This window comes from Kogia breviceps, chromosome 12 (assembly GCF_026419965.1).
Source record: "Kogia breviceps isolate mKogBre1 chromosome 12, mKogBre1 haplotype 1, whole genome shotgun sequence".
Classification (NCBI taxonomy): domain Eukaryota; kingdom Metazoa; phylum Chordata; class Mammalia; order Artiodactyla; family Physeteridae; genus Kogia; species Kogia breviceps.
The window spans coordinates 44,178,881-44,191,809 of record NC_081321.1 but is presented as its reverse complement, the minus strand read 5'-3'; the positions used below and the strand labels follow the sequence as shown (position 1 = coordinate 44,191,809).

The 12,929-nt window shown below is 47.8% G+C and overlaps 1 protein-coding gene across 1 annotated transcript; it reads left to right on the top strand.

Annotated features, from left to right (window-relative positions):
- Window positions 1-8,546: 8,546 nt before the first annotated feature.
- MIP (major intrinsic protein of lens fiber) lies at window positions 8,547-12,015 on the top strand. Its single transcript, XM_059080495.2, has 4 exons — window positions 8,547-8,906; window positions 9,413-9,577; window positions 10,016-10,096; window positions 11,830-12,015. Exons 1-4 carry the CDS (start codon window positions 8,547-8,549, stop codon window positions 12,013-12,015), a joined length of 792 nt encoding a protein of 263 aa, XP_058936478.1.
- The last annotated feature ends 914 nt before the right edge of the window (window positions 12,016-12,929 follow it).

Genomic DNA, 12,929 nt, shown 5'->3' with positions numbered 1-12,929 from the left:
AAGCTAATTTCGTTTTTCTGCACAGACTGGTGAACTGCAACCCACAACCGGCCCTTTGCCCAGGCCAGAAACCTGGAAGTCCTTCACTTCTTTGTTTCCCTCACTTCACATATCTCATTGTTATTAAATCCCTATCACATTATTTTTCCCCTGGACTGCTGCATTGGCTTTCTAACTGGTCTTACCTTCTCCCCAGTGATGCTGAGGGAACATTTAAAGAGGTAGCTACCTACTTCATCATTAGGTTGTGAATTTTTTTTCTTTTTCTTTTTTTTAACATCTTTATTGGAGTATAACTGTTTTACAATGGTGTGTTAGTTTCTGCTTTACAACAAATTTTTTTCTTTTTAATAAATTTATTTTATTTATTTATTTTTGGCTGCGTGGGGTCTTCATTGCTGGACGCTTGGGCTTTCTCTAGTTGTGGTGAGTGGGGGCTACTCTTCGTTGCGGTGCGTGGGCTTCTCTTTGCAGTGGCTTCTCTTGTTGCAGAGCATGGGCTCTAGGCCCGCAGGCTCCGCGCCATGTGGGATCTTCCCGGACCAGGGCTCGAACCCGTGTCCCCTGTATTGGCAAGTGTATTCTTAACCACTGCGCCACCAGGGAAGTCCGTGAAATCTTAAGAATGGGGTTTAAGTTCCGTGTTATCTGTGCTCCAGGGTGTCAGTATTCCCCTTAGTACAGAGTAAATGTTCACTATTTTTGAATGAATAAATAAATGAATGAGTGAAAAGGCAGTTTGGGCACTTACCTGGTGGTCCAGTGGTTAAGAATCCGCCCTCCAATGCAGGGGACACGGGAGTAATCCTTGGTCAAGGAACTAAGATCCTACATGCCATGGGGCAACTAAGCCCGTGTGCCACAACTAGAGAGCCCACGTGCTGCAGCGAAAGATTCTGCAGGCCGCAACTAAGATCCTGCATGCCGCAGCTAAGACCCAATGCAGCCAAATAAATAAGTAAATAAATAACTATTTTAAAAATAATTTTAAAAGGGGAGGTTTGGGCTTCTCTGGTGGCGCAGTTGTTGAGAGTCCGCCTGCCGATGCAGGGGGCATGGGTTCGTGCCCCAGTCTGGGAAGATCCCACATGCCGCAGAGCGGCTAGGCCCGTGAGCCATGGCCGCTGAGCCTGCGCGTCCGGAGCCTGTGCTGCTCGCAACGGGAGAGGCCACCACAGTGAGAGGCCCGCGTACCGCAAAAAATAAAATAAAATAAAAATAAGGGAGTTTTGTGCTGATTCTTGCATGCAATTAGCTCATTCCTTCCACCAGGGGTCAGCCTGGCCCAACCTTTTCATCCTACTTAGTACGTGAGAAGAGAGGCTTCTATTCTTTTCAAGCCTAGGAGGAAAGGCGTGAAGGTGACATTTCCTTCAGTAAAGTCCTGCTCTGTCAATACTTTGCATTTTGGTAGTAATGAGAGAAGGGTTCCAGGACTGTGTTTCTGTAGGATTTCTCCCTGGGTTCCACTTGGTCTTGAGAGCTGAAGCAATCACTGCACATTCCTCACACTGTCTCTTAAACACAACTCTATTACTTTATTCCCTGCTCAGGGTATATAGTGTCTTACCTGTCATCGCTTGCATTATTTTACTTTTACATACTGACTATCTAATAAACTCACCCTCATTCTGATGATTTACCTGCCTCGTTGCTAATGAACAAGTAATTAACTCTTTAACATTTCCATGCATAATAATTAGGAAGTGATAGAATTTTACCTGACAGAAGAAAGAGGAAGAGACATTCAAGGTACAGGGAACAGCTTAGACTAAAGCACTGGGTTATGAAGCAGAGTGGCTGTTTGAGGAACAACAAGGAGCACAGTATTGCTGGAGTTTCATGCTAGGGAGATAAGGAGAGCAGTTAGAAAAGTTGAGGCTGGATGATGAAGAGTCATGTATGCCCTGATAAGAATGTCTTTCAGGCATTCAGGAGCTGTTGAAGGGAACACAGGGAAGTGACAAATTACAGGTACTTTTACAAACGTCAAGCTGACAGCAACATGGAGAATGAATTGGAGGGGATGAGACTAGAAACTCTTAAGCAGGGTCCAAGGCCACTAGAGTTAGGTTGGACATGGTGTGGGCTCAGCTATCCAAGAGGTAGAACTGATAGAACTTTGGTGACTGTTAGATGGGAGTGAGAGGATGGGGGAAGGAAAATTGATTCATAGGTTTCTGATTTAATGAGGGGATACAAAAGAAAAAGCATGTTTGGATGGGGGAAAATAATTAGTTCAGTTTTGGACAGGCTGAATTTGTGGTCAGCGGGACACCCAAATAGGTAAATCGTTCCATAGATATATGGATATAAATTTCAAGGGAAGAGATGACTTAGATGAAGTCATCCAAGGAGAGGATGTAAACTAGAGTAGTTAGGGAATAAGCTGAAGGTGCAATCCAAGGGAGTACCAGTATGTGAGATAACACATATAAAGTGCTTGGAACAGGACCTGACCCATAGTGAGCATTGGTCTGCCTGGCTTGGAGTTGTATCTGACCCCACCGGAAAGCAAGTAGTGAAGGAGGAAAGGACAGGATAGGCCAGTGTATTTACTCTTTATTTTCTTGGATTACCCCATTTCTAACATGTGGGGGCCCTGGTCTTTTCCAAGTGCTAATTGGAGCCCTTAACTATGAGTGGGAGAGGGATGATGCACTCAGAGCTTGGTGATTGTTCTGGGCTTTGCCAGGAGTCAGCAGTCAGCAAAGCATAACCAGAGAAAGAGAGAGAAGGGGGGCCATCAGGAGGTAGCCAGAGGGGCTGCTAGGCTAGCTTGTGCTATGCTGGGGCCTTTGTCCTACTGAAACTGTCCACACAATGGAGCTGGGTTACATGCTGACCTGGCACTCTAAATATGGGGCTAGGATAGAGATTCCACATGGTAGAAGCAGAGATGGATGGTCACCCAGCCCCTCAGGACCATATCGCTGTTCACCCACATTGTAATTGTTAGAGAGGGTGGTCAATACTAAATAATCATAAATCATGTTTATATCTGATTAATTAATGAATCAGTTCATTTATACTTTAAGGCAGCCAACTTGTATATATTGCTTGGGCATATCTCATCTGATCCTCGTACAATCCTGTACGGTCAGTAAAGTCGATATTTTTATGGAACTCAAACTTGGGTTATTCTTTAGGTCCTGGTGATATGGGCTGGCTAGGGAGTAGCTTCAGCAAGGTAGTCAGTAATCACATGGGACCCACTGTGGAGAAATGAAGCAAGACCAATAGCTCTGCCTGAAGATTCCCTAAGCCTTACAGACTCACTTGCTCCCTAGTAGTATGCATTATGCTTCCTATGGCACCTCTATGGGACAGAAATGGGGCCTTCTTTATTGAAGAGGGGAGTAAACTTAGGATCACTAGCTCCAGGAATATAAATAGGTTGAAAGGCTGATGATTAGTAACCAAGAGATAACTCAATCAAGTGTAGAGCTAGATGAGACTCCAGGATGATTACTACCACAAGCCAGTAAGACTAAAAATAACTCTGTAACTACCCAAGTTTCTTACTTTACAGATCCCTGTTATCCATTTCTGCAGTTCCTAGTGGAAAAAACTTCAAAAATGTTTGTATGTTTACTTAAGGCCAGAAGAGAGAGGTGGAGAATCTAGAAGTAAACTTTGTTGGCAATCCTGAAAAGAGCCCCAAATACAAGAATAGAGTAGAGTGGTAGCAAAAAAGTGAACAAACTAGCCAGAAAAGAAGCCAAAGATGAACTAGGGTGTGTCCTGGGTGATCCTGAGTACTGACCCCAAGAATCCCCTGCACTCCCAGGCAATTCCTCACAGGTGCTTTCTGTTGCCCATTCCAGTGGCCCAAGTGCTCTTTCAGCATTGGGACCTTCTCACTGGTTAACTCTGTTTCTGGTGAGGGATGGGAATGGCCTTACCTCCTCCCCTTCCCCGGAATTCTTTTCGTTGTCTTCCAGATCCACACATTAGCTTTCCTCTTTACCTCTCTGGCTCCTGAAACCCAGGTTCATAGAGATGATTAGGGAGTGAAAGAATGAGTCTTTCCTTTCACTGTGAGTACCTCTGGTTGACTGAAGCCATTATAAGCTCCTGCCCCTCACTCAGAGAGGCTGGGGTCGAAGGGCTAAAGAGGAAGAAAAGCTTGGTAGGAGAGAGAAGCGCCGAGGCTGGGGAGAGTGGATGCCTAGGTGTGAGAATGTGTGAGTACAAATGTCAAAGGCTGCCTTGGGAAGGGCACTGACTGGGGTTAGGGGTGGCAGGTTGAGGGATGAGGCTTCTCTATATTGGCTGAAGGAAGGAGATGAGGGATGTTCCCTAATACAGGAGTGGAGTTCTCAACTCTCTGGCTGCCTCTTTATCCAGCACCTGAAACAATTGCTCCTCATCTCCCAATTCCACCCACCTACACCTAGAATAGCAGTCTCCAAACTGGAGCAGGACACCCTACAGAGACTCCAGACCAAGCTGGCAAAATGGTGACCTGGGAGGTCAGATTCCTGGAGAGAGGAGAAACCACCATCTTTTTCTATAGACTCCGTCCTCCCATTGAAGCCAAGACATTTCTTCTTCTCCGCCATTAAATTCCAGTCCAGGGACTTCCCTGGTGGTCCAGTGGTAAAGAATCCGCCTTCCAATGCAGGGGACACTTGTTCGATCCCTGGTCGGGAAACTAAGATCCCACATGCCACAGGGCAACTAAGCCCGCGCCACAACTACTGAGCTCACAAGTCTCAGCGAGAGAGCCCACGTGCCACAAACTACAGAGCCCATGTGCCCTGGAGCCCGCATGCCACAACTAGAGAGAAGCCCGCGCACCACAACAAAAGATCCCGCACGCTGCAACGAAGATCCCGCGTGCCGCAACTAAGACCCAATGCAGCCAAGAAAATTAAGGAAATAAAATAAATAAATATAAAAATATTTTGCCTTAGAATTTAAAAAAATAGTAAAACAAAATAAAATAAATCCCAGTCCAACCAAGGGGGCCTTATTCTCTGATCACTTCCTTATTCTGTCTCTTAGTCCTTCTTCCTTCCTTTCACATCAGGTGGCTGGGGGTCAGTAGGTACAGAATGAAGAGGCTGAGGCCTGGTTGGGAGAGTTTGTTAAAAGGGATGGGGAGAGAGAGAGGTTAAGGAGGAGAGGGGTGGGAGAACAGTGGGGAGAAAACAGCATGATCTTGCCACCTTCCCTTCTCCTTCCTCTCCCCCAAGACCTACAGAGCTGGCGGTTTGGGGGAGAGGTATTGGCTGAAGGCCTGGATACCCTGATCTTTATGGGGTTTGTCCTTAGGGCATCATGCCCCAGTGGGAGCTCCGTGTCAGGCACAGTCCCTCACCCCCTGCCTGGAGAGCTGGTGGTGGTGAGCCTGGCACAGGTTTTTGATGAGGTCAGTGGGGCCCAGACAAATCCAGCCCTGCCTCTGGCACTGTTCTGGGCCCAATGGCTTGACCCTTCCCAGCGGGTATCCTATTTCTGGCCCAGACACAGCAGCCATCCTGGCCTCAGTCCTCCTCTACCTGGTACTACCATGGGTGACTGCAGCCTAGCTGGTCTCTCAGGTAAGCAGCAGCCCCTCTCCCTGAGTAGGATGACATTAGGTAGTTAAGGAGGGTGGATGGCTAGGACTTTATGGAATGAACAAAAGAAGGGGCAGCCCTGCTCTGTGCATCCTCTCATTAAGCCACTTTCAATACGATGTAATAGGCCAATGAGTTAGGCTCAGCAACTCAGGAATTGGGGTGACTTGCTGCAGATTCTGCTCAAAGCTGCCTTTGTGGATAGATGGTGGGAGCTATGGGCCAGTGGGATGGATGTATGTGTCCTCCACCCCTGGGCTTAGCATCTCTGGTCCCTTCCAGATGAGCAAAAGGAGTTATATAGGCCAGGGCCAGGGCATGGAGTTCTCCACTTTCCAGTTTGCTGTGGCTCACCAGCAGGTAGACCAGGCAGTCTGGCAGTGGTGACTTCTGCTGGGGTACTGGCATAGATAAGAACCCCACCCATACCAAGCAGCAGTCTTGGGGAAGGCTGGGTTCCATTCCTCAAGCGAGACACAGCTTTTTTTTTTTTTTCCTTCAGGAGGCTAGGCTAATAGAAAACATTGTGTATGCTAATTACATGTAAAGATATGCAAAAATTCATGTGAGCTTTTGAGAGCTCATCCCTAGTTTGAAAGCTTGGCATTCAGCTAAGTAGGGAGGCTGATGTGAAAGGAAATGGGCTGGGGTTCAGTTCTCCATGGGATTCTTATCAACATCTGATAAAGAGTAAAGGGGACTGACGGGCTTCCCTGGTGGCGCAGTGGTTAAGAATCTGCCTGCCAATGTAGGGGGCAGAGGTTTGAGCCCTGGTCCAGGAAGATGCCACATGCCACGGAGCAACTAAGCCCGTGTGCCACAACTACTGAGCCTGTGCTCTAGAGCCCGTGAGCCACAACTATGGAGCACACGTGCCACAACTACTGAGCCCGCGTGCCTAGGGCCCATGCTCCGCAACAGGAGAAGCCACCACAATGAGAAGCCCGCGCACCATAACAAAGAGTAGCCCCCGCTCTCAGCAACTAGAGAAAGCCAGTTGCACAGCAACGAAGACCCGACACAGCCCAAATAAATACATCAATTAATTAACTAATTTTTAGAAAGAGTGAAGGAGAGAGGTTGGTAGCTCCAAATAAGGAAATTTAACCATTTTATTTGGTGTCTACAAGGGCACCAAATTAGCTGCGCTTTGCCCTTCTATTCCTTACTATAAGAGGCTATAGGGTTAATGGTTCCTGTTGATAAAACCCTCATCAAATAGCTCCAATTTATTAAGTGCTTTATTCTGTGCCAGGTACCATCCTGGGCCTGTACCTACATAACCTTATTTGATCCAGAGAAAACTGAGGCTCAGAGAGCTTACATTAATTTGTTCAACAAATACTTATTTACTGCATACTCTGTGTCAAGCATGGGGTTTGCATGCTAATCGACAAGTCCCTGCCCTCCTGGAGTCTGTATCTAGTGCGGTAACTTCCCCACCTAGAAAGTGGTAAAGCCAGGATTTTTGTTGTTACTGCTATTCTTTATAAATTTCAAGTGCACAGAATAGTCCTTTGTTCATGACATCCCCTTCTCAATAGCCTATATGTGGCTCCCAATTCCTGTGTTTCACACGGGAACAGCTTGTGATCTCTGTGACTTGCCACGATGTGGAGATGGTGGAGCCTATCAGTGTGTCCCATTCTGCCTTCTCCGCCACCACACAGCCCCCATCTCTAGATCCCAAGTCCCTCACTAAGCCTGTCCACAACTGAACCTCTTTCCACAAGCTTTTCTTCCCCATCTTGTCCTTTCCTCTCTCCTTGACCAGCCTGCTTCCCCAGATACCCACACCCCCAGACCTTTCCCTAGGCATAAAGGTTTAGGACTCCAGTGTCCTGATCACAGCCAGTTTAGGAGGAATTAGACACTCCCATTGCTTCCTAGGCATGATTCAGTTTCCTTCCTCTCAGTACTTCCTGCTACGATCTTAGAGTTAGGAAAGATGAAGTACAAATAGAGTCTGAGATTTAACTACTCACCCCTTTTCCCCTCCCCAGCTCCCCAACCCCACTCTCAGCCTATCCATGAAAGATAGCATTATCCGGCTTTCTATGTATGTGGTTTAAAAGGCCAGACTGGGAATTCCCTGGCGGTCCCGTCAAATGGTTAGGATTCCAAACTTCCACTGTAGGGGGCACAGGTTCAATGCCTGGTCTGGGAACTAAGACCCTGCAAGCTGTGTGGTGTGGCAAAAAATAAATGGATAGATAGATAGATAGATAGATAGATAGATAGATAGATAGATAGATAGATAGATAAATAAAAATAAAAGGCCAGGCTGAGGGTTTGGAAAGGGAGGTGCTGGCATGGGTCAGAGGGAGGGAACTCGGGCTCAGAGAAAGCCAGACGCAGCAGAACTATTCTGTCCCAGAGCTGCAGGGTCCACAGATTCCAGCCCAAACCAGCCAATGGGAGAAGGCCCTCTAATCCCAGAGAACTAAAGGATTCTCTTCAGCTATCCAACTTCCCTGCTGGACCCCACTCCTGATCCCCACCCCCACCCTTACCCCGGCCTGTTCAGAGGAACCTGGAGGCCCCCAGGAGCAGTCTCATACTCCATGAAGTGAACTCAGCTTCACTAACCTCCCAAGCAGAGTCGAGGAATGTTCTAATATAGATGTCAGTCAGGGCTATGAACCCCAACTTTGACTTGAAGAGAAAGGCAGATTCCTCCAGTTCCCTGTTCTTGGTCCTTTTCTCTCAGAGCCTGACATGAGCCATGACACTATCCCCACCCTCACACCCCTGGGTGTGCTCATCTCCCAATTGAGGAGGGAGGGGAAAATGCAGCAGCTTTATCAGATGCACAAGAGTGGTCCCAGCCCTCTGCAGCTGTGAAGGGGTTAAGAGGCTGGGCCAGCCACCTCAGCCTGCCCCTCCCAGGGATTAAAAGTCCTCTATAAAGGGAGCTGTCCATCCAGATCAGGCCAGGGGGGTATCAGGGACCCAGGCATTGTGCCTATCCCCCCTGCCATGTGGGAACTGCGGTCAGCCTCCTTCTGGAGGGCCATATTTGCTGAGTTCTTTGCCACCCTTTTCTATGTCTTCTTCGGGCTAGGAGCCTCACTACGTTGGGCCCCTGGACCACTGCATATCTTGCAGGTGGCTTTGGCCTTTGGCCTGGCCCTGGCTACACTGGTGCAGGCTGTGGGCCACATCAGTGGAGCCCATGTCAATCCTGCAGTCACTTTCGCCTTCCTTGTGGGTTCCCAGATGTCCCTGCTCCGTGCCTTCTGCTACATGGCAGCCCAACTCCTGGGAGCCGTGGCTGGGGCCGCCGTGCTGTACAGTGTTACCCCGACTGCCGTCCGAGGAAACCTAGCACTTAACACGGTAATGGTTGGCTGAGTGGGGCGGGGGGGAACCTGGTGCCCTGACTTCCTTCCTGAAGTGCAGGTAGATCAGTTCCCCAGGGGTCTGGGACAGTGTGTGTGTGGTGTGGTGTGTGTGTGTGTGTGTGTGTGTGTGTGTGTGTGTGTGTGTGTTCAGGGTGGGGAGGATCAACAGGTGCTGTTGTGGAGGGATAAGGAAGTCATAGAGCCCTGGTCCTGAGTTCAGGTACCAGCTTTACTTCCAACTCCTGCAGGTTCTTGAAGAAACTTATTTTACCTTATGGGGCCTCAGTTTCCTCATCCATATTAGTGGGTGCATTTATTTCTACTATGAAGGAGTATTATTAGGAGAAATTAAGGAGCAAATACAATTACTATGAAAGAAGTTGTATTATCCTTCCTCTCCATGGAATGGATGCCATAAGGGGGTTCCTGCCGGGGAAGCCTTGAGTAGGTGAGACTGTGGCAGCCCTAATGCACTGCCCCCCTTCTTCTTCCTTTGCCCAGTTGCACCCTGGGGTGAGTGTGGGCCAGGCCACCATAGTGGAGATCTTCCTGACGCTCCAGTTCGTGCTCTGCATCTTTGCCACATACGACGAGAGGCGGAACGGCCGCCTGGGCTCCGTGGCCCTGGCCGTTGGCTTCTCCCTCACCCTGGGGCACCTCTTTGGGGTAAGCAGGAGAGGGGAGCAACTTCTTGTTTAAGGATTCCCGGTCCCCCAAGCCTTTGTCGACTTTTAAGCATTCTTCCTGCCCACACCAAAGATCAAACCCGTGCCCCTGCATTGGGAGCGCGGAGTCTTAACTACTGGACTGCCAGGGAAGTCCCTATTCTCCTCTCTTGTGATGGCTTTATCTAGTCCTTCTTGACCCCAAGGTGGAAAGACATGCATCATGGGTAGATGGGGTTTTGCTGGGGGATCCATAGTCTGTCCCCAGATGGGGCATTAGTGACTTCACCCCACTGTGGGACTTCCATGCAGGTTATTCTCCCCTACTTGCTGCTGGCTGGAGGCAAGGTGCCAACCCTTGGGGGGCAGGTGGGTGGTGGGAGAGAAGCCAGGGTGGAGTGGGCGGGAAGTGTCTCAGTTACAACTGTGTCTTTTGCAGATGTATTATACTGGTGCAGGCATGAACCCTGCCCGCTCCTTTGCTCCTGCCATTCTTACCAGAAACTTCACCAACCACTGGGTGAGTGAGAGGAGAAGGGCAAGATCCTGAGGCCCTCCTGCATGGGTGTGGACTGCAGGTTCCCAGGTTTGGTTCCTGCTTTCCATCTGTATGTGTTGACTGCTCTACCAACACTCAGCTAAGGGGGCTGCACAGAGTTTGCATGCCTGTGTGAGGAGGATTCATTATTTTGTTAGAAAGATAGGCTCTTGCTCATATTGTTCCTTCACTAGTTAGGGATTTTTACTAAGTATTCACTGGATTCCAAACTAGGAGCTATGAGGACAGAATACTGATCTGGAAGACAGAAGCTTCTACTCTCAGAGACCAGGATATGTATGAGCACAAATGGGCCTGGGCTTCATCCCAGTTCTAGCACTTTACTAGCCTCATGTATGACCATGACAAATAACTCAATCATTCTGCACCTCAGTTTCCTTAACTACAAAATGGGATGTTATGAGAAATAAATGTGAAAATTATATGTGTGAAATATTTAGCACAGAATCTGATATGGAATAAGTCCTCAATAAAAATTGGCTATTTTTGTGTTGTTTGGCCATATACCAGCTAAACGTATGAAAATAATTCAAAAAATTTTTCAGAGTTGTACACCCATTTTCATGGCAGCATTATTTACGGGAGCCAAAATATGGAAGCAATCCAAGTGTCCCTCACAGATGAATGGATAAACAACAAGTAGTATATATATACAATAAAATAGTATTCAGCCTTCAAAAAGAAGCAAATTCTATACATGCTATATACAACATGGAGGAAACTTCAGGACATTATGCTCAGTGAAATAATCCAATCAGAACAAGACACGTATTGGGGACTTCCCTAATGGCACAGTGGTTAAGAATCTGCCTGCCAATGCAGGGAACACAGGTTCGAGCCCTGGTCCGGGAAGATCCCACATGCGGCGGAGCAACTCAGCCCATACACCACAACTACTGAGCCTGAGTTCTAGAGCCTGCGAGCCACAACTACTGAAGCCCGTGCCCCTAGAGCCCATACTCCGCAACAAGAGAAGCCACCACGATGAGAAGCCCACGCACTGCAATGAAGAATAGCCCCCGCTCTCTGCAACTAGAGAGGTCCCACAAGTTCCGCAACTAGAGGAAGCCCACAGGCAGCAAAAGACCCAGAAGCAGCCAAAAAAAAAGAAAAGAAAAAGACACATATTATATAATTCTACCTATACAAGGTATTTAGAGTAGTCAAATTTATTGAAACAAAGCAAAATGGTAGGTAACAGGGGCTGGGGAGAGGGAGAAATGGGGAGTTGTTTAATATGTAGAGAATTTCAGTTTTGCAAGATGAAGAAGTTCCGGAGATGGGCTGCACAGCAACATGTATATACTTAACACTACTGAACTTTACAGTTAGAAATGGTTAAGATGGTACATTTCATGTTATGCATATTTTACCACAATTAAAAAGAAATTTTCAAAGCACTATGGAAACTAGTACAAACTGATAGCAAAAAATAGAATATACATGTGCTAAGGAGGTGTGGGATAAAGGTATAATTTAATGAGTCGGAAGAGAAATGGTAAGTTCTATGGTGCAGGCAGTGCACGAGTCTAAAGTTTTAAAATAAACAAACAAACACTGATTTCTGCTTAAATAGTGCCCAGCTGTATGTGCCAAGTGCAGGATGTCTGTTTTACAACAATGGGGTTGGAAAAAGAGCAGCCTTGCTCTTGGTCCCCTCCCCAAACCTGATTATTCCTTTCCTCTTCCTGCAGGTGTACTGGGTGGGCCCAATCATTGGAGCAGGCCTGGGCAGTCTCCTTTATGACTTTCTCCTCTTCCCCCGGCTCAAGAGTGTTTCTGAGAGACTGTCTATTCTCAAGGGTGCCAGGCCCAGTGACTCCAATGGACAACCAGAGGGCACAGGGGAACCTGTTGAACTGAAGACCCAGGCCCTGTAAAAGCTCCAGATGAATAGAGGGAATAGGAAGCTTCTGGGTTTACATGGAGGGGCTGAACCAGCCCCTGGATGAAAAAAGAGACTGTGGGGAGGGGCATGTACTTCTTTATTTTTAAATTTATTTGTGTGTTTTATTTTTTTGCCTTTTGCCGTGTGAAATCTTTCAAGTTGCATTCATGAGCTGTTTGGTGCAAACTTCCCTTCCTCCCCATCCCACCTCTCTTCGCCGCTGTGTGTGCATGATTGTGTGTATGACTGTGAGTGAATGTGACTGTGTCTGGGTTTTGGGGCATGGCACGAGAGGTAGGGAAGGGAAAAGAGGTGTCACCCTATACCTTCCTCTCCCAACCCAGTGTGGTAAGTAAGTACAGGGAATCAAGACCTTAAGTTTCTGGTCCTGCTGCCAGTCAAGTGTATGGCTCTAGGTTTCTGAGGGAGCAGGGAAGCAGTTAGTAGTTACTCCTCAGAGGAGGCAGATGGAGAGAAGTGGAGGAGATGAGGCAATCCAAGAGTTGGTAGAAGCAGCTGGGCGTGGTGGGCGAAATGGAGGTATCAGCCCCAGATCAGGATGCCAAAAAGTTTTGAAGAAGTTAACCGGAGAGTGTAGCCTACTTATCTCAGAAATGCTTGCCCCAGGGACTTGGGTGGGGAAGTAGCTCTGAGAAAAGTGAACACTGGGGTTTGAACTGTTCTATAAATCCACATCAACCTATCTACATCCACTGGCTGGGTTTTGCGTGCATTCTGGCATGATGGATCTCTTTGGAGGCCCTGGGCCACTGAGCTCCCAACCTAAGCAAAAGGTGGGTGAGCCTAGAATCTAGAAAAATTAAGTAGCTTAACTGCTCTGCCTGACACACACGCAATGTGGCCTCCAAGCAGGTGGTACTTAAGCCCAGAAGAGCTCCCTAAGGC

Bases quoted from the DNA above. Each gene is read 5' to 3' on its own strand.
- MIP (XM_059080495.2), top strand. From the start codon at position 8,547: ATGTGGGAACTGCGGTCAGCCTCCTTCTGGAGGGCCATATTTGCTGAG. The intron at 9,578-10,015 runs GTAAGCAGGAGA...TGTCTTTTGCAG, and splicing joins CCCTGGGGCACCTCTTTGGG to ATGTATTATACTGGTGCAGG. The intron at 10,097-11,829 runs GTGAGTGAGAGG...CTCTTCCTGCAG, and splicing joins GAAACTTCACCAACCACTGG to GTGTACTGGGTGGGCCCAAT.